The 21,757-nt window shown below is 45.9% G+C and overlaps 1 protein-coding gene across 1 annotated transcript in view; it reads right to left on the bottom strand.

The window, feature by feature from the left end:
- Positions 1–18,741: 18,741 nt before the first annotated feature.
- The window catches only part of COL6A1 (collagen type VI alpha 1 chain), a 29,885-nt gene continuing 26,869 nt past the window's right edge, over positions 18,742–21,757 (bottom strand). Inside the window, exon 31 of the mRNA XM_019628023.1 lies at positions 18,742–20,129. Within this exon, the coding sequence (XP_019483568.1) occupies positions 19,551–20,129 (579 nt within the window). The 3' untranslated portion in view covers positions 18,742–19,550. The remainder of the gene's footprint in view (positions 20,130–21,757) is intronic.

Below are 21,757 nucleotides of genomic sequence, written 5' to 3'. Positions count from 1 at the left end.
ATTTGCAAGTTCATAACTGAAGGGAAAAATACAACAATAGTGTGTGCCAAAAATACCTTAGCTAGAGGGAACCTAAGGACACAGAATTTTTTTATCACGAACCTTGTTTATTTCATGGTATCATGGTTGGTCCATGCATGACTAACTCCTCATGTCATCACCAACATTAGGTGTTGTCAGCCTTTTGAATTTTAGCTTTATAGTTAGTATGAAGTGGTATCATATTGTGATTTTAATTGCCATGTTTCTGATGACTAATGATGTTGATTGCCTATCTGTATGATTATTGGATATCTTTGTATTTGTATCTTCTTTTTTCAGAAACAATTCATCAAAGCTTTTGCCTATTTTAATTGGGTTTCCTTTTTATTATTGAGTGGTAGGGGTTCTTTTTATATTATGAATACAAGTCATTTTTCAAATATATGTATTGTAAATGTATTATCCCATTCTGTAGCTTGTTTATTTTTTTATTGTGAAATAAACAATTTTTTAAATTGGGGAATTGGGGGAGGGATACAGTGTTGGGGAATTGGGGAAGGGAAACAGGCAAGTTGCTGTTCTTTTGTTCTTCAGGCTAGTTGTGGAGGACATTGCTTCACTGGCCCATGTTGGTATTATCATTGCGCTTCTCTCAGGTGAGGCAGTCACTCGCCGGCCATTAGACGCCCACTCACGGTGGCTCACAGCAGCTCACTGCAGCCTACACCATCATCGGCAACTCACGGCAGCCCAGCTCCAGGTCGAGCTGTTGTTCACCATCTTAGCTATAGAGGGCGCAGCATCACTGGCCCACATGTGGGACCCGAACCGGGGCCCTGCTGCTCAGAGCTGGCATCCCAAGCCAACTCTTAACCAACGCGCCACTCGGCCAGCCTGAAATAAACATTTTTTTAAATTACTTTCAGCTGTATAACACAGTGCAATAGTTATACTTTTTACCCCTCAAAGTGACAACTCCCTCCCCAATCCACCACCCCACTCCCCCCCATATCACACATATCTATTACAATTCCCTTGACTCCACTCCCATACTATACTCCACATCCCGTGACTATATATATATTCAAATATAGTTGACATACAATATTATGCAACATCAACTTTAGGTATACAGTGCAGTGATCAAGCCTCTACCCCATCCATGATGTGGTCTCCCTAATAAGACATGTGACCATCCGACACCCTACAAAATATTTACAACATTATTAATTATATTCCCTGAACTGTCTTTCATATCCCTGTGGCATTATTGTAGTTACCTATTTATGCTAATCCCTTCCCCTTCTTCATCCCCATCCACTCCCAACTAGCAACCGTCAATTTTTCCTCTATATCTCTTAGACTATTTCTGTTTATTTGCTTGTTCACTCAGTTTTTTAGATTCCACATATAAGTGAGATCATATGGTATTCGTCTTTCTCCAACTGACTTATTTCACTTAACATAATAGTCTCTAGGCCCATCCATATCATCCCAAATGGTACGATTTCATTGTTCTTCATAGTGGAGTAATACTCCATTGTATAAATGTTTCTTAATCCAGTCATTTACCAATGGGCATTTTGCTTGTTTCCAAGTCTTGGCTATTGTGAATAGCGCTGCAATAAACATAGGGGTGAATATATTTTTTTGAATTAGCGTCTTGGGTTTCTCTGGATAGATAACCCAAGAGTGGAATTGCTGGGTCATACGGTAGTTCTATTTCCAGTTTTTTGAGATACCTCCATACTGATTTCCATAATGGCTGCACCAATCTGCAGTCCCACCAATAGTGCACCAGGGTTCCCTTTTCTCCACAGCCTCACCAGGACTTGTTTGTTGATTTATTCACGATAGCCATTCTGACCAGAGTGAGGGATTATCTATTTTTTTTAATTATGGGTTTTGAAAGGCAAAAGTTTGCAATCTTGATAAAGTTAAATTTATTAATTATTTTCTTTCATGGTTAGTGCTTTCTATGTACTGTGTCAGTCCAAAGGTTGCAAAGATATTCTCCATATTTTCTTTCAGAGGCTTTACTGTTTTAGCTTTTATGATTATGTTTTTGATACATCATGAATTAATTTTTATGTTTAGTGTGAAACAGGCATCAAGATTCATATTTGTTCCTTATGGTTAGCCAATTGTTCAAGCACAATTTGTTGAAAAGACTTGCCCCCATTGAGTTGCTTTGGTGACTCGGTTGAAAATAAATTGAGTATATAAGTGGTGGTCTCTTTCTGGACTACATTATGTTCCATTGATCTATTTCTGCCTTTACATCAATACCACACTCTCATAGTTACTTTAGAAAAAAAATATATCTATTTTGTAAGTCTGCTGGGAGTTTTATTGAATCTATATATTAATTGGCATCTTAACAGTATTGACTTGTGCAATCCATGAGCATGATATATATTTTCATTTATTTAGGTTTTCTTGAATTTTCTCAACAGTGTTTGATAGTTTTCTGTGAATAAGTCTTGCACACCTTTCATTAAATTTAATCCTAAATATTTTTTATTTTGGTGTTATTAATGGTATTTTTCATTAATGGTTCATTTTTCTATTGTTTCTTGCTAGTGTATAAAATTAATTTATTATATATTGACTTTGCATCTAATTACCTTGCTTAATTAGCTTATTAATTCTTATCAATTTTTGTTGTTGATCTTAGGGTTTTCTACACACACAATCATATCCTCTAACAACAAAACAGGTTTACATCTACTTTTCCTATGTTTATAATTTTATTTTTATTTATTTATTTTTGCCTTATTGCACTTAGCTAGGAACTCCAGTACAATGCTGAACAGAAGTGGTAAGAGCCAACATCATTGCCTTGTTTTCAAACTTAAGTTGAAAACATTCAGCATTTTACTATAAATTATGATGTTATCTATAAGTTTACAATTGAAGTTCTTTTCTACTCCCTGTAGATAGTTTTAATTATGAATGGGTTTTCAATTCTGTAACATGGTTCTTAATGCATTTATTTAGATGATTTTATGAATTTTATCTTTAATCTGTTAACGTGGTAAATTACATTTATTGACTTTTGAATTGCATTCCTGTAATAAATCTCACTTGGTCATGATGGATTATCACTTCTTTATGTATTTCTGTTTGATTTGATAACATTTTGTTAATTTTTTTCATTGTGCTCATGAAGGATATTTAGTATCAGGAGTATTCTGGCCTCCTAAAATGATTTGGGAAGTATTCCACGCTCCTTTTTTCTGAAAAGTTTTATGAATGATAGGTAATATTTAGCCCTTACATGTTTGATATAATTTACCAATGAAGTCATCTGAACCTGTACTTGTCTTTGTTGGAATGTTTTAAAGTACGTATTATATTTTTATCATTCTTGGATCAGTTTTGGTAAGGTTTGTCTTTTAAGGTTTCTATCCATTTCATGTAAGCTGTTGCATTTATTGATATAAATTGTCATTCATAATATTCCACTAGTTTTAGTAACAGTTTTAATGAGCTATAATTCATTTACCATAAACCCCACTTTTTTAAAGTATATAATTCAGTGGTTTTCAGTATATTCACAAAGTTGTGCAACCATCACCATGATCTAATATCACATTTTATCACCCCAAAAAGAAACCACATACCCATCAGCAGTTACATTCCACCCTTATCCTCCTACCCCCTGGCACTAAGTTACTTTCTGTCTCTGTGGATTTCCCTATTATGGACATTTCATATAGTTGGAATCATACCGTAGTCTTTTGTGACCGGATTTATTTACTTAACATGATGTTTTCAAGTTCATCCATGTTGTAGCATGTATCAGTACTTTATTCCTTTTTATGGCTGAATAATATTCCAACGTGTGGATATACCACTTTATTGACCCATTCATCATTTGATGGGCATTTGGGTTGTTTCCATTTGGGAGCTATTATGAATAATATTGCTGTGAAATTCATGTACAGATTTTGTGTGGACATGTTTTCAATTCTCTTGGTTGTATGCCTAAGTGTGAAATTGCTGAATCATACGATAACTCTATGATTAATATTTTGAAGAATTGCCAAACTATTTTCAAAGTGGCTGCATCATTTTACATTTCCAACACAGTATATGAGGGTTCCAATTTCTCCACATCCTTGCTAACACTTGTTATTTTCTGTTTTTTTATTATAGCCATCCTGTTTTGCCTTCCTTTTTGAAGGATAATTTTGCTGGTTATAGAATTCTAGATTGAAGATTTTCTCTCAACACTTGAAACATGTTTCCCCCATTTTTTTCTTCCTCTCAATGATTCCAATGAAATCAGCCATCTTCAAAAAAAAATCATTATTCTCTCTATTCAATGCATATTTTTTCTCTGTCTGCTTTTAAGATGTTCTCTTTATATTTGGCTTTCAGTAGTTTGATTATGGCTAGGTGTGGATTTCTGTGTATTTATCCTGTTTGAGATTCACTCACTTCTTGGAGATATATGTTGATCTTTTTCATCAGATTGGAATACTTTGGCCATTAATTCTTCAAATATTTTTCTTTCATTATTTATCTCTTTCCTCTTGGATTCCAAAATGCTTGTATCTTGGGTTAATTGATATTGACCCTGCATTTTACAGATAATCTGTCATGTTTTTAAAATCTTTTTTCTCTCTTCTCCAGTTTGATAATTTCCATTTCCTTTTTTTCAATTTCACTGATTCATTCTTCTGCATTATTCAATCTAAGCCCATTTATTGTTTTTTTCTTTCACATAGTCCATTTTTCTACTTTTTAAAAGTGTTTCCACTCATTTCCTAAAATATACCATTTGTTCACTCATGTTTGAAATAGCTGTTTTAGTTTATTCTTATTCCAATAACTGTGCAATCAATGGACTCTTTTAAAGAACATATTTTCTCTTAAGTACAGGTCATATATTTTTTGTTTATTTGTTTGTTTTATAATCACCTTTATTCTATTTTGTATTATGTAGAAAAGGATAAGAAAGACTGATGTATTTTTGTTATGTTATTTGTTTCTTAGAGATTGCAGTCCCTTTCCTTCAAATGTAGTAAAGGTGAGGAGATAAGAACTCAGCTTTATCCTAGTGTGGAGTTGAGCCAGATAAGTTGCAGCTTTCCTCAGGCTGAGTTAACCAGTGATTAACCCAACCTCAAATCCTGAGCTCTAGTCTTTTGGATCTTGTCAGTGCTTGGACTGGGAGCAGGTTGATTCAGTTTCCACTCAGACAGGGGCATAGAATCTATTAACCAAATGAAAATACGGGACTTTGTGCCACTTCTATGGTGAAAGTTGGAGTGGGGGAGGAGGAAAATTATTCTAGTCTAGTGCTCCAGTCTTGTGTTTGGGGCTCTTCTAGACTCCAATTTGTCCCATCAGCCATATTATTGGACCATCCAAAATCCAGCTGATAGTCCTTTGTTCCCACAGAGTTTCTCATCCATGGCAGGCCAACTCTTCCTACACCTCAGTATGGAAGCAGGGAGCTGTCATGTCTCTGCTCACCCATGATTTTTTTGTTTGTTTGTTTCCTGGAATTCAGTTCTCAAGGCTTCTTTCTGGCCTGTCCTCTTCTTACTTTTATAGCAAGCACAATTTTTATTTTGTCTAGGTTTTTCATGTTCTTCCCAAGGGAATGAAGTTCTTTCTCATCCTAATCTGAATCAGAAATCTCCTGTACTTGGTGTTTTGCTACATGCTTTCTCCAGTCAACAGAATATCATGGATATCTTTCTTCTTGAGCACAAAAAATTTTACCTTATCATTTTAGAATTTAAACATTTTTTTCACCAAAATGAATTTGATAAAGTATTATAAGCACACACACAAAATAAAAACAATCTCTAAGTTAATCACTGTTAACTTCTCTTGCCTTCCTTTTTATTGAAGAATAGTTTGCATACAGCAAAGTGCCCAAATCTTAAGTGTAGAACCCAATAAATTTTATGTACATTTATACTTTGTGACCCACCACTCAGATCAGGATGTAATACATTTCCATCATGACTCTTCCCAGTAAATACTACCTTCCAGAGATAACCATTATTTTGATATCTAGCATGATAGTTTGGTTTTGCCTGTTCTTGAGTTTAATTTAATTGGAAGCATATACCATGTACTTTAGTGTGTCTGGCCTCTTTTGCTCAAATAATGTCTATGAGAATCAGCATATTATCATGTGTCTCTGTTGTTTTTTATTGCTATATACTATTCCATTGATGAATTATACCACAATTTATTTATGCATTATTCAGTTGATAGACAACTGAGTTGCTTCCAGTTTTTGGTTTGCTATGAACAAAGCCAACATTGAATGTTCTTGTATGAGGTGTGATCAAACAATATGGTGAATGTTTAAATAAAAAAGTTTATTACAGTAAAAGACACATTGCCATTAATCCCCCTCAAAATACTCCCTCTCGCTTTGAACACACTTATCCCATAGTTCTTGCCACTTTCTGAAGCAGCTCTGGAAGTCCTCTTCCTTGAGTGTTTTTAGTTGTGCTGTTGTGGCTGCCTCGATGTTCTAAATCGATTCAAAACGTTTACCTTTCATGGTCATTTTTATTTTGGGGAGGAGCCAGAAGTTGCCTGGTGCCAGATCCAGTGAATAAGGTGGATGAAGACACACCATAATATTTTTATTTGACAGAAATTACTGTATCAGAAGTGATGTGTGACATGGAGACTTTCCACTGTGATCACAAAATATGGTGAATGCTTCTGCTGAGTGCCATCCAACAGAAAGGCAAGGGTCTTCAATACGGGAAGCGACATGTTGAACCTTAGTAACTGTGTGACAAGTTTTAACTTGTTTGGTGCAGCCAGTTGGGTGTGAGCTATGGTTGAGAGAACGTGTGTTTTAAAGTGTGCCGTAAATCATCCTCCATCATGACAACACTCCGTGTCACACATTGCTTATGGTACAGTAATTTCTGTCAAATAAAAACATTATGGTGTGTTCTCATCCACCTTATTCACCGATATGGCACAGTGCGACTTCTGCCTCTTCCCCAAAGTCAAAATGACCATGTAAAATAAAGTAAATGTTTTTAATTGATTCAGGACATCGAGGCAGCCGTGACAGCGCAACTAAAGACACTCACGAAAGAGGACTTCCAGAACTGCTTCAGAAAGTGGCAAGAATGATGGGATAAGCGTGTTCAAAGTGAGAGGGAGTATTTTGAGGAGAATTAATGGCAATGTGTCTTTTACTATAATAGATTTTTAAAACGTAAACATTCACCATATTGTTCGATCACACCTTGTATGTGTTTTTTCAGTAGATATGTACACTAATTTTTCTAATTTTACCTCAGGTGGAATAGTAATATCAAAGGGACACGAGTATGTGGCTTTAGTAAAAATGGCCAGTTTTCCCAGGTAATGGGATCGTTTTACATTCCAGCAGTTGTTATATCCTCACCAACGTTCTATAGTCTCAGTCTTTTTAGATTTCTGTCATTCTCTTGGGTATATAGTGGAGTTTCATAAAAATTTAACTTGCACTTCCCTGATGCTCTCCCATTCTTTGTAATGGCTGCCTGGTATTCTCCACAACAAATGTTCTAGAACTTATTTAGCCATTTCCTTATTAATGGATATTATCTTTGTTTCCAGCTTTAATTATTTAAAACCTTGTGGCATTACACTCCCTTGACTGACATCTTAAACCCACATGAAGTATTTCTGGGCACAGGCACTTAGCACTGTATCGTAAAGCTCTTGGGAACAAGCCTGTCATGCAAAGCCCGTCCACAAGCCACCTGTCCGCCATTATGCTGCCTGGTCTCACCAGACACGGTAGGGAGGGAGCCCAGGCCGAGTGTGGTCCTGGGGGACGCGGCAGCCCAGCCAAACTATAGAGGAAACATGAGGCCTTCCGTATTCTGAGCTCAAAGCCACGTTGAGCTGTGTTTTCACCTCCTGTTTCTTTTTTTTTTTTTTTTTTCCTACGCCGTCGCCGGCGGCTCACGGCAGCCCAGCTCCAGGTTGAGCTGTTGTTCAGCATCTTAACTGTGGAGGGCAATGTAACTGGCCCTCGTATGTGGGATCCGAACCGGGGCTCTCTGGCATCCCAAGCGAGTTCTTAACCATCGCGCCACTCGGCCGGCCCATCACCTCCTGTTTCTTGAAATGCTCTTTCCTGGGTCCCCATCCCTCCTGACATCAGCAGCTATAGGATACATTTCCCTGGATTTCCCTTCCTGGCTGCTCTTTAAAGGAAGGCATCTCTAAAAAAACGATTTTGCTGCCTGTCACTGCAGCAAAGCGGACGAGCAACAGAAACCCGTTAGAGGAAGTTATCCAGGTTAGAAGTCTCCTGTAGACGTCAGGTCTTGCAATCTCAGTCCTCCGTCCACACTACCTGATGCATGCTGCTAAGATGGAAATTAGAAGCCTTCCTCACCAGGGATGACTTTGCTCCACTCACATCAGGAAAGTCTCCTACATGTAAACCTGGCGGGACTCTTTCCTTTTGTAAGTTCCTGCTATTGAGAGAGCTTTGAGTCCACCCAAACCATGGAAGGTCAGGAGGGACTTGAGATGACCGCGCACGAATGGCACGCCTGGCCCAGGAGCCATCCTGAAACCCACCCTCGACTGTGGCGATGTACTCAGAACTCAAATCTTGGCTCCTCAGCTCTTCAGCCGCGTTTGTGAGTTGGGGTAGGGCTAGCCTTTCCGTGCCTCATTTTCCTCATCTGCTAAACACAGGAAGGAGCAGACATCCCTTCAAAAGATGGCTGCACGGGCGCACTTAGCACAGGGGCAGCCCCAGCCCACAGTTACGCTAATGCAACAACATGGTCGTGATTTTCATCCCTAACTGAATCTCGACTGGGGAGGAAGGTGCTGGCCTCGGGAGAGAGGCTACGCGTGTGACTGAGCACAAGAAGCCATACCAGGGCGCTCACGGCACTGCGGGTGGAGTCAGCAGCAGCACAGGTTTTGGAAGCGGACACACAACGGACTGACTCTCCACGCGTCTATATGGTCACCTCTGCTCCCCCAGTCAGTGGGCCCCTCCGATTTGCCATCAGCCGTGGGCGTGCTACAGCCTGCCACCGTGGGCTGCGGCGGGGTCATACGACCCGACCTACCTGAACCGCTAGGCACGTGCAGCGCGTCGTGGAGCCTCCAGTAAAGGCGACCGCTGCCGCGCCAACTGCAGGAAGTTCAGGAGCCGCGAGCCCGCAAACTCGGAGGCCAGAGCGTTGGGGTCAGAGGCCGGTGACCCGACCAGCCCCTCTTGCTTTCCGAGAGTCCCACGTTGCTCAGACGGTCACCGTCCGCTGCCTGGGTTCAGACCGAGCGGCCTCAGGCAGGGGCCTCAGCACCACGTCAGAACCGAGACCCTCATTTAAAGGGTCCCGAGGTGACTCCCCTTTGGAGCGGGAGCAAGCCACCGAGAAGAGCCAGGGACAGACATTTCCCAGCTTGTGATTGGCTTAGAAACACACACGTGGTGCCTCTCTGGCCAATGAGATGTGAAGGAGTCCCAGGGGCTTCTGGGAAGGGCGTTCCTCCTGATGCTGAGGGAGCAGCGAGCCGCGGGGCTGTTCCTGCCGAGTGGAAGTTCCGAGGTGGGGCTCCCGCGAGGGGAAGGGTCCCCGTGAGGGAAGGGTCCCCGCGAGGGGGTCGTCCCCGTGAGGGAAGGGTCCCCGCGAGGGGAAGGGCCCCCGCGAGGGGGTCCCCGTGAGGGAAGGGTCACAGTGAGGGGCTCCCTCAGGTCGGGGCCCAGGGACACAGCGCAGCGGAAGCCCAGGCCTAGTGCATCGCGCGGGACGCGGCCGCCCGCCGCAGGCCCTGCGTAGGCGGAGCAGCACCGGCGTAGCGGGAAAGCCCTCCTCCCGGGGCCCTGTCGCTGGGCGTCTGGCCGCCCGTGTGGAGCACCCCGTGCCCTGGGCGGCAGCTGAGGACCCCCGTCTCCCGGGATGTGGGTCCCCGAGACGAGGTCACATCCCAGCGTTTCCACCTCCGCCCCCCACCCCAGGAATGCCGGGGTGCAGCCGCGTGCGCTCATCCTCCTCCAGGTGTCGTTTGGGCGAAGTGTCTGTCTGGTGGCCGTGGCCCCAGGAGCACGCAAGGAACGCAGCGCCTCGTCTCCACGGCGGCGGCTGCGCGGTGCGCTCACCCGGGCTCCAGTCCAGAGCGTGGGGGTCGCGCGGGTCGGGCCGGGCCTGGGTGGGGGGGCGTCGGAGCCCGCCCACGCCGGCCGTGTGCGCATGTGCGGTCGGGGCAGACCTGCCCTGAGGCTGGGTGCCGTCGGAGCGGGCGCCTGCGAGGCCCGCGTGCGGACTCCATTCCCGCCCAGCTTGCGCTTTGCGTCTGCGTGCTCCTCTCTGCTCCCCCGTTAGGGGTGTGGCCTGACACACGGAGAGGCCGCTGTGTCTGGGGCTTCTTGCCTGAGTCGGCCCTCTGTTCAGAGCTTGCTGTCCTCGGCGCGGCCATCCCACACGTGCTCTGCCCCAGGGGGAAGTCTGAACAGCACTGCTGCAGCTGCTCCGATGCCTCTCTGGTCACATTTGGGGACCATCTGGGAGAAGTGGAGATCAAACGCAAGCCTGAGAGGAAACCTCATTAGATCCGACTGGCAAAAGATGCACAAATATGCAGAACACAGGGACAGAACCCACAGCAAACCACATGAAGGCAAAAGTAGTGGGACTCTGACCTAGGAACCATGTTCTGCAAAAGGCAAGGCAGCGGACGGCGTGGCTCAGAGGCATCGAGCGCTTCTGGAGCGCGAGTGGCAATTGTGATTCCCTGGTCCCGTCATCTTGCAGCCATGGGGTAGACATTTTATCGGGCTTACAGATTGAATTGAAACACTTCCCATTGTGCTTACCATGCTCTGGGCACTATCCAGGGTCCCGAGGTGCTTTACATCGATCACTCTAATCTTCGGGACAGCAGTCTACTGTGGGTGCCACTGTTGCTCCCACATCAGAGATGAGCAAACGGAGGCACCAACAGCCCAAATCTGTGTCCAAGTGGTTGGCTTCTGAGCCTGTGCTCGTGTCTCAGTTAAAGACTGATCATACTAAATATTGGTGAGAATATGAAGCAACTGGAACTCTCACACACTGCTGGTAGGAGTGTAAAATCGTGCAGCTACTCGGAAACAATTTCTTTCTTAAAAAGTTAACCATATCTACCATATAACCCAGTCATTTCAGTCCCAGGTGTTTACCCGATAGAGATAAAGTTTATGTCCACATAGGACTTAACATACACATCTTCATAACTGATGAATGTGTGGAGAAACGCTGTCAGTAGGACTCCATTTTTGCAAACTTTTTTGGGGGTGGTTTAGCAACATCTATCGTTTTTTTTTCCCGAGAAAAACTTAGTCCCCAGCTTGTGTGAAATTGGCTCTGTGGTTACATTTTGGATTGTTCTGAATATTCAGAAAACAATAGAAATGGAACTGCTATAGAAATACACACTAAAATATGTTAGTTATGTGTTTGTTAGGATTTTCCTTTCAATGCCTGATTTTCCTTGCTTAATTAAGTGGCATTAATAAATCTATTCCAAATGGACTGTTTTTTGAAAACATCTTAATTGCGTGGCTATTAGTATATTTGCAAAAGTTGCTTATTAAAACTCAACAAAAGCTAATTTCATCACTGAGTATAGTTGGTATTATTTTTATCCCTAAATACTTCAGTGTGTATTTCCTAAGAACAAGACCATTCATTCTCTTGCATAACCACAGTGCCATGATCACAATTAGGAAATTTAACCTTGATACAATGCCATCATCTAATCCACAGTCCATATTCAAATTTTGATGATTGTCTCAATAATGTATGTCCTTTATCGCTTTTCCCCTGGTACACGATCCAGTCCTGGATCACCTGTTGCAATTAGTTGTCATGTCTATAGTCTTATTTCATCTGAAGCAGCCCCTTAGGGAAAACATGATAAAACTAAACAAAAAATTTAAATGTCCTTTTGCTTGAATATTTTCAAACTTTGTTTAAAAACTCTGTGTCAAAGGATAACTGCAAACCAATTTCAAAATTGCTAGGAAATGATGATAATGAAAACATATCAGAATCTAGGGCAGATAGCTCAGGTAATGACAGAAACAAACTAACAGCCTTATATTTATATCAATAAAAACAAAAGAAGGAAAATAAATGAATTAATTGTCAACTAAAAAATTTAAAGTAAGAAAACTGAGTAAACTGAAATCCATTAATAAAGCAAAGTCAGAAATTAACAACTTGAAAAACAAAAACAGCAGCATTAACAAGTAAAAACATGCTTCTTTTAAAGCAATCAACAAAATAGATAAATCAGTAGCTAACCTAATCTGGAAAAAAATGTAAAACCATAAATACACGTAACAAAAATCCTAAAAGAAGGAGGAGATGACCATTGAGACAAAATTAAATTTTACGCAATTGCTTAAAACACTTGAAAGCCTGAATGAAAAAATAATTTTCTGTGACTTACCAAAACTAAGTAACTACAGGCTGAGTAAGTAGACACATTCACACAGAAACATTAGAACTGCCCCCTCCCTATCCCATCCCCAAATCACCAGGCTCCAAACAGAGCTAAAAAGAAAGTATATGGTTATCCCCACATATGCAAAAGAATATCTATCCCTCATCTTTTGTGGACATGTAGGAAAAACCGTGCCTTAATGGGGTGCACAAAGTCAGGACCATGACCAGGATACCCACTATCATTAGCTCTACTATTTAATGTCGCTCTGGAAGCATCATCAAATGCAGGACACACACACATACACACATAGGAATTGGAATTGAAAAGGAAAAACTAAAATGATCTCTTGCAGATTGTAGTCTTGTAGTTCTGGTAAAATCAAGGACATCGACTGAGAAACTCTTAAAAGAATGATAACTCATTAATGTAGTAGGATGTAAAAGTAACAGAGAAATCAGTAGTACTCGTAGAGACAATGACCAAACATTAGTAAAAACAGATAACATAGGAATTAATAAATATGCAGCTCTTACATGAAGAAAACCTTAATTTGAAAGACACTGAAGTAGACAAACAAATGAAAATACAAGGCATGTTCTTGGACAAGAAGACTCAGTATCATGATGATGTCATGTCTCCTTAAGTTAATTTATAACTAAAAATACCAAAGCGTTCTTCTGCTCCTCCAGGGCCTAGAAAAATTGACTCTAAAACTCATATGAAAAGAAACAAGGAGAGTCAAGAAAATGCTGGAAAAGATTAGCAGTGGCAGAAGAGATGGGGCCATTCTTAGCAGATGTTAAAAATACTAGAAAGAGTCCAAAATTAAAAGTGTGGTTCTGGTGCATTAATAGACTAGTCAGTGGAACAGACTAGACTACAAGATCCAAAAATAGACCCACATACATACTCGTATGTGGAGTTAAAGGATGATAAAGGCAGCACCTCAATGTGGGGGAAAGATGGAGTTTTTATTAAATGGTATTGGATGATTTGGATGGCCATTTGGAAAAATGAAATTGGATCCATATGTCACACTGTACACTAGAGGGTAAACTCCAAATGGATCAGAGATCTAAATATATAACAAGAAACCATATGCATACTAGAAGAAAATGTGAATTGCTTTATAATTGAGTGTGGGAAAATCTTTTCTAAATACTGTTCAAAATTCAGTATCAATAGAGGAAATAATAAATTCAACTATATTAAAATATAAAATATGCCTGACCCCCCCCAAAAAAAGCAAAAGACCAATGAAAAGTTGAGAACACACACCTGCAAGTTGTCACTAAGTGCTAATCTACTACTTCACGTGAAAAGAATTCCCAGAAATGGAGAAGAAAAAACCATGAACAGTGGCACAATGGGCAAGAGCCATGAATACGCCTTTTCTCGGGAAAAATGGAAGTCGGTGGTCCTCAGCTTATAAGTGCTCAGAGTCATTTATAGAGAGACAAATGCAAATTGGTCCCCTAAAATGCCAGTTCTCAGCCGTCAGGCTGACAGAGCCCCAGAGGTTTGAGTGCTAATTCATCGGCGAGGCTGGGTGGAAGGCGCAGTGGACACAGTTGGCCACTGTGCAAAATGCACAGCTGATGAGGGTGTTGGCTGGGTCTAACCAAGTCACAGATGTGTCTCCCTTGATCTGTCCCGAGGACGCACACATGTGCAAGAACAGGAAACGACATGTGTGTGGGGGTTCTCTCAGCAGTGTAGGACTGGAAGCCACCCAAAGATGGACTGTGAGGTGCTGCTTGAAGCACCCACAAGATGGGAAACCCCAATGCTGTGAGGAACGAAATATGATATGGAGCTTATGTTATTCAGTGAAAATGTAGTGACGGCCTGTGAACATTGTGCAATCTCTTTTGTATAGAAATGGTGTTGCAAAAAGAAACACCGAAAAAACTAACCAAAAATTAATGAAAATGGATGCCTGCAGGGAGCTGACAGGAGTGGGGTCCTGTTTTGACTTTTGACTTTTGAACCAGGTCAATATTTTACACATTTGAACAATTAAATTAAAAAAAACTTCCTGATATTGCAAACAAGCTGACAAAAAGTAAACCTTTCTTCGTATTTTATTGATACATAACCCCATGAAGGAAAAAATCCTCTCAAGTACTTTCAGAACACTATAGCTTCACCTCCCATCCTTAGTGTGATATAGGCCAGAAAGTACTGGAAAGAAGCCATAAACTTCAGTGTTTAGGGGGAAAACAGCTTGTACAAGGCAATTTTGGAAAATTGTGGGAATTTAAATATAGACTAGGCATTAGATGGTGTTTAGGACTATTTTTAGCTTGGCACATTATATTTTGAACTTGATTTGGTAATGGTATTATGCTTATGTAGAAAGCAGCCCTTATGTTTCTAGAGATGAATGATGAAGTATGTGTGTGTCAAATGTCATAATGCCTGTCATTTAAAATATTTCAACCATAAAGTCATGAAAGCAAGTGTGGCAAATGGTGACAATGGTCACCTAGGACATAGGTACAGGGACAGTCACTGCACTGCTCTCTTCAGTGTTTGAAATGGTCCCTGAGTGAAAATAAAAACGATGATTAAAAATGAACGAGAAGGATCTGATTTAGACAAGGGGCTCGTGCGCGTGGTGGGGGCGTTTAAGCTGATCCTTGAAAATGAAGTGAGTGTGGAGGGAGCAAGGGGCTGGGCCGGGTCACAGCAGGAGCAGGGGTTTGGGTCATAAGAAGGCGACACAGCCTCCCAACCCCTTATTTTAGCTTCTTTCCTTATCCTGAAAAAGTATTCCCTCAAAATGCTAGCAAATTATCGAGGCTTCTTCTCCTAAGGAGCCATCTTCTCAACAGCCCAAGTCTGAGCTCAGCCTTCTACATATACCAGATGCTCTCATCTTCAGCTTCTTGAAACCATGATGGATACTTCGGAGACGGTGCAGCTGCTCCTCTCGGCTCCCAGGAGAAGAGGGAAATCTGGGTGTGCCTCTCCTCTGACCCTGAGAAGCGGCCCCCATGGGATCCCAGGCAGGGGAACAGGTGTGAGGGCTCAGACACAGACTATAATGTCCTAGAAACCAGTCACTGGCGGGTCACAGTTCACCTCCATCTCTTTAGTGGAACATAATCTAAGGGCACAACCGATGGGTCGTAGGCCCATGAAGCACGTGTCACTAAGTGGCTAGCCGTGGGTGATGGAGACTTCCTAGGGAGCCGTGTGGTCCCCGAGCTGGGGCCGGGCTGGGGACATGGGGCCCCTCTCAGCCCATCCAAGGGGCTGAGGCCGGGCTTGGGGCAGGTCCCTCAGATAGTTTTGGCTGAGTGTTTTCAGAAGAACCCAGAGTGTTTGGAGTCAAAGTGATATAACATTCAGGATTTGAGGAGCAAAATCAATGTATAAACACATAACTCATCATTTATTGACCAGGCACCATTTTGAACCCTCTGATAGATTTTCACAGGCTCAATCAGAAAAGAGTTTTGAGAGTGTCCAACTCCTGGCTGCGTGGTTGAGGCAAGGTTGAGAGATACGCTGCACTGGACAGTGAGAATGTGTGGCCTCTTGATGCATTAACAAATCACCACATACATGGCCTAAAAAACCACACAATTTGTTTAAAATCATTAAATTTGGTTCTGGAGGTCAGAAGTCCAAAATGGGTCAGTAGGGCCAGTTCCTACAGGGGCTCTGAGGAAGACTTCATTTCCTGCCTTTTCTAGCTTCCAGAAGCTGCCTGCATGCCTTGGCTCACGGCACCTTCCTGAACCTCCAGAGCCAGCAGTGTTCCATCCCCCGGGCTCCCTTCTCTAATGAGGACCCTGGGGATGACACTGAGCCCACCTAGATATTCCTGGGTGTTCCCCTAATTGGAGAGGATCCAAACTGTAAAGGGAGAATGGAAACCCATAGGAGATCACTGAAGCCCGAGATGGAAGTGCCCCCTGCTTGGGGCACCCAGCAGTTGGGCTGCACCTAGAGGGTGATCGTCTTGGAGCCGTGCCTAGGTGGAAAATGTTTCTTCCTGCATATCCTTAGCTTAAAAAAATGCATGGAAAGACTGAATATCAGTTGTAGTAATAAATGTAAATGTTTGATTTTTCCATAAAAAGCAAGAGCTATCAGAATGGGTGAAAAATGCTGCTACAGGCTGTCTACAAAACATGTACCTGAGACAGTGGTTCTTGAGAGGTTAAAAGTGAAAGGATGACAGACAAATGTTCACAAAAAGCAAACCAAGAAAGCAGGGTGCAACCCCCAGAACTCACAGCAAAGCCTGGGCACAGCACCGAGGGAGGCGACAGCTGACCCAGGCCAGAGGTCAGGACCTGCTGAGCCCAACACACAGACGGACGTGTGAACGAAGGTAAAGGAGACGCTGTCATCAATCAAACAGTCCTGGGGGGCTCTGACAGCCCTTCAGACATGGATGGATTATGGGGTGGGCTGAATATACCCTGCACATTCCCAGGACAGGCCAATGGATCCTGGGGACCTTCCAGGATCAGCGGATGCTTCCTGAGCACTCCCTGGGACCTCACAGGTCTCTCGTCCCTTTGGAGGACCCCCCTTCCAGGAAGAGGAAGGAACTGCAGCTTCAGGCTCCTAACGGGCTGGCAGAGCCTGGGCAGTGCCCCTGCAATTCTGGTTTGGGCCGAAGGAGGCACCATGATCTAAAATGCTGCTTTTATAAACTTGGAGAGGACACAGGCGTGGTGGGCCACAGGTTTCCTTCATCGCATATTTTAAAAAACAGAGTTCCACAGAATGAAGGGGACACTTTTTTTCCTGGTGGGTGTGGGGAGGCGAGGCTCAGAAGGACAGCATGAAGGAAAGTGTGGCTGATTCCCTTGGACTTGCCTTCTCAGCCAGCTGGTTCCAGTTAGAGATGAGTCACAGATGGATTAAGGCGCGGTCCCTTCTTAAAGGAGACACGCTATATTTCTGATTCTCACTTTCCTTCAGGAAGCGGTCCCTGGGGTGGCCACCCCCAGGCGTCCCGGAGAAACCCCAGACCCACCTGAAATGGTGGCAGAGGAGGGAGCCTGAGGGCAGCAGCGGGGTCCAGGCCACCCCCCAAGATGCCCCTTCCCTGCCAGCCCTCTCGCCTCCCACCATGGGTGTGTCCCGGAGGCCCAAAACAGAGAGGGGTGTGATGTCTGCTCCGGTGAGGGGACTGGGCCCCACCACAGCCCTTTCCGGCGGGCACTGTGGTGTTATGCTTCCATTTTGCCTTTGAGGAAATGGAGGTGAAGGGGCAGGCAACTGGCTGCAGGTCACATAGCTGTGGGCATCGGGGCGGCTGCTCCCTGCTGTGGGAGCCCCTCAGGCTAGGGGCGCACAGGGCTGGCTGGGCACATGAACAGGCTCCATGGATGATGGCCAAGCTGAGGAAAACGGACCCCACTGTCAGCTTTTGTCTGGTTCCTAGCATGTCTGCTTGACATGAATCCAGGGGCTGAGATGAGGTGTCCCCTTGCACCCCTCTGGAGACGGTGCCTGACACCCCGCTAATTCTACGTGGAGGCGCTGCTGTCTGCAGGAATCACAGAGGATCAAGGACCTTGTCCTCCCCTGCCCCACCGCTGGCTTTCTTGCAGCTCAGCTCTCATGGCCACGTTTTGTGAAGCATTTCAGGCATCAGGGGCCCCACCTGAGGAACACCGGCCAGGTTCCCTCCTGGTCAGGATCACCGGAGGCCCCGCCGCCCACTCATCCTGGCCCTGGCACCATGGGTGTCTTTCCCTGCACGTGTGTCTTCCTTCATCCACCGGCTGAGACAGCTGGGTCCCATGTCCTGCCTCATCCCCTGACAGCCCTGCCAGGGACAGACAGGCACTGGGGTTCCAATGGCTGTGCATTTCCTTGCTGTGCATCTGAGCAGGCTCAGCGTCCCCCGCCGCCTCCACCCTCCCGGAGGCAAGGGCCCGCTCCCTGGGGAGGGGGCGGACATGAGGCCGAGTCTCCAGGGTGTCTTCCCATGGGCCTCCCAGGTCCCAACACCCAAGTGTTTTGGGTGCCAGATGTGGCCCTTAGAGCTTTATCTTGCCGGGTCTGGCCAGCTCTCCCAGGCCCCGTGACCCAGCCTGCTTCTGACTCTGTGACCAGGGTGTCAGAGCCCCTCCCAGCTGCTCCCCATCTGCAGATGGCATTCATGTCACCGACATCTTCCCCAGTTGCAGAAAGGGGTGTCAAAGGGCAGTGTCAGGCCAAGGCAGGTGCCTGTGCTGGTGGGTACCCCAGTAGGCCCCTAACCTTGATTCTCCTGTTGGCTTGACGTGCAGACATGCCAGGGACTGTGACTCCTGGGAAAGATGACCACAGAGAGAAGAGTGAAAACCTTTATTTGGAAAATTTGCTGACATGGACATGGTTGAGGAAAAACACAGGGAGTAAAAAAACTTAACAAGGTCTTCAGTGAAATGCAGAACCGACCTCTCTTCCTTGAGGAAGAAGAGCTTTGGCTTGTTTTTAAGAAAACACATCACTTTGTGCCACCAGATGGCCCAGGTGTCAAGGCCACTTTGTAGACGGGTGGGGGTCGACAGGATAGCACCTTTGTTCTCGGGGTTTGCGAGGACACGAGGACACGAGAGGGGCGGTAGGAGACACCATTTTCTGCTGTTCCCTGGAGATGCTGTTCACAGTCGTGCATTGCCCTGCGCTCTCCACCGAGGCTGTGAGTGACCAGACCCTCGTAAGAAGGTGTCGACTCACAGGGTTTGTGTTTAAGAAATCCTTTTAATCTTGGCTTTCCAGAAACGAAACATAGTCCAGCACCTCACATGAATTAACTTCGACTGTGTGTGTAAATGAAACGCTAAGTGAAGGATTCTGCAGGGTTAGTGCGGGGACTGGGCAGGGAGAGGGGGACAGTGCACGACTGACACCCAGAAAGGAAAGAGAAACGAAGCTTCGGGGGCCTGGGGGAGGTTCCGATCTTAATCAGGGTGTAAGACGGGGGTTCAGCTGTGCAAGGGGGGATGCAATCCCAGGGCTGGGCGCCGACACCCCACTTGCAGGGTGGGCAAAACACATGGCGACTTTTCAAGCTTTTCCTTAAAAAAAAACAACCACCTAGCTACCCGGGTGGGTCCGGAAGGCGCAGGTCCCCCGCTCCTCCGTCCAGGGGCGCGCTAGCCCTGCGCCACCTTCCTGGACACCGTCTGGTAGAAGACGCCGCGCAGCAGCGCCTGGTAGCTGGGCACGCGGAACAGGCGGCGCTCACCGAACGCCGCGTCGTACTCGGCCGCCTTGCCCGTGACCAGGACGCGGACGTGCGGCTCGTTCACCTGGCGGCCGACCGCCAGCACGAAGACCTCGACGCCGGCCTGCTGCGCCTCCTGCGCCGCCTTCTCCAGCGCGGCCGCCGTGGCGCCCTGCGAGTGGCCGTCGGAGAAGAGCAGCAGCCGCTTGGCGGCCGCGCGCGACGAGGCCTCGCGGTAGAAGCGCGTGGCGTAGCCGAGCGCGTCGGCCACGTCGGTGGCGTCGTTGAGGAAGTCCATGGCGTCCAGCGCGCCCGCCAGCACCGTGTAGTTCTGCAGGAAGCGCAGCGCGGCGCGCTCGGGCCGCTGCTGGCCGCGCCCGCTGTACTGCGCCACGGCCACGCGCACGTCCTGCGCGGGGTCCGCGCGGCCGGCCGCCAGGAAGCGCTCGGCCAGCCGCTTGGCGAAGCGNTAGGAGATCACTGAAGCCCGAGATGGAAGTGCCCCCTGCTTGGGGCACCCAGCAGTTGGGCTGCACCTAGAGGGTGATCGTCTTGGAGCCGTGCCAGGAGACCTTCGGAAAGAGGAAAGCTCAATGTGCAACTCCAACTGCAAGGAGCTGGCCCACAGCTCCCAGGAGAAAGGAAGGGGCGCAGCCAGCATGGGGTGATGGGCCTGATGTGAGGAGTGAGGGGTGTGGAGAGTGGGGAAGTCTATTAAAATATGACACGAGGTCACAAGGATCGGGGTGAGAAGTAAAGACAGGGTGTACAGTTTTCTAACTGACATAACCTCATAACAAATTACCACTAATTTAGCAGCTTAAAACTACTCAAATGAACCACCCCTTGGTTCCCGTGGGTCAGAGGTCTGGGTGCAGTCCAGCTGGGTCCTGCTCAGGGTCTCTCACGGGCTGGAACCAAGCTTTCAGCCCATCTCCTCTGAGACTTGGGGCCTCTTCCAGATTCGCTGGTTGTTGGTGGGATTCGGTTCCTTGTGGTTGTGGGACTGGGGTCCCTGTTTGGCTGTTGGCCACTGTCAGGTTCTTGCTGCCTGATCCCCTCCAGGGACAGTTCATAGGACAGCCAGCAAGAGAAATCTCTCTGACATCTGACTCACCCAAGAGAATGGTCCATCTGATCAGCTCAAAGCCAACTGATTCGCAACCTTAGTGACTGCACCATCCCTGTGCCACATAATGTAATTCCATGCCAGTCACACTCGGGAGGTGTGGGTAGTATACCGGGGGTGGGGTCCAGATCAATAAAACAATACCATGTGTACCCACGAAGAGGGTGGTGTGGCTGCATTAACAGCATCCCAGAGGGAGGGGTTCTCATGGGGATTTCCCACCCTGGCAGGTGGGACAGGTGGCAGCAGGGAGCAAGAAGGGAGAGTTCAAGAGCTTGCGGCCCTGGTGTAGCCGGGAGAACCAGCGGCAGCAGTTCTGCCCTTTTCTTAAGACAGGATGTCTGCACTGACCTTGCACATATAGTCCTAAGAATTTTGACAAGCACACACCCACATAACCACACCATCAAGGTAAACAACATACCCCTTATCCAAAAAGCTGCCCGTGTGCTCCCAGCCAGCGCCCACTGCTGCCTGCTTCCCACCGCCGCCCATCCGCTGCACCTGTCCTTGGTTTACTGCAGACAGACACTCGTGTCCTCGGCTGGTTTCTCATGCAGCGCAGTGCGCATGACACTCACCGGCCCTCTGCTCCCTGCTGTCACGGTCGTGTTCACGGCCCAGTTTGCTTGTCCATTCTCCTATAGTTGGGCAGTCGGGGTGCTTCCCGTTTTGGACTTACGAACTTTCTCCTCCGAGTCTTCGTTTGGATATAGGTTCATTTGTTCTTCACTCTTGGCCAGTGCTCAGGAGGGGTGGCGGAGATATATGGAGGGAGCACGTGTGGCTTGGGGGGCTGCTGATGGTGCTGAAAGGGTTGTATCGTTTCCCAGCACACTGGCAGCGTGTGAGGCTCCAGGGGCTCGCAGCCTGCCAACCGGCGGTGTCGGCGTGGCTACAGCCATTCTCGTGTGCTGTGTGCTCACCGTGCATTTCCCTGAGGAGGCGTCCAAGCCTTAACTGGAAATGTGGGTCTCAGTCTCTTGGGGATTCTCAGTGCTCTGGGG

Source organism: Hipposideros armiger, unplaced genomic scaffold, assembly GCF_001890085.2.
Source record: "Hipposideros armiger isolate ML-2016 unplaced genomic scaffold, ASM189008v1 scaffold_745, whole genome shotgun sequence".
Lineage (NCBI taxonomy): Eukaryota > Metazoa > Chordata > Mammalia > Chiroptera > Hipposideridae > Hipposideros > Hipposideros armiger.
Note: the sequence above shows the minus strand (reverse complement) of the source record. Positions and strands in the feature narration are given on the sequence as shown.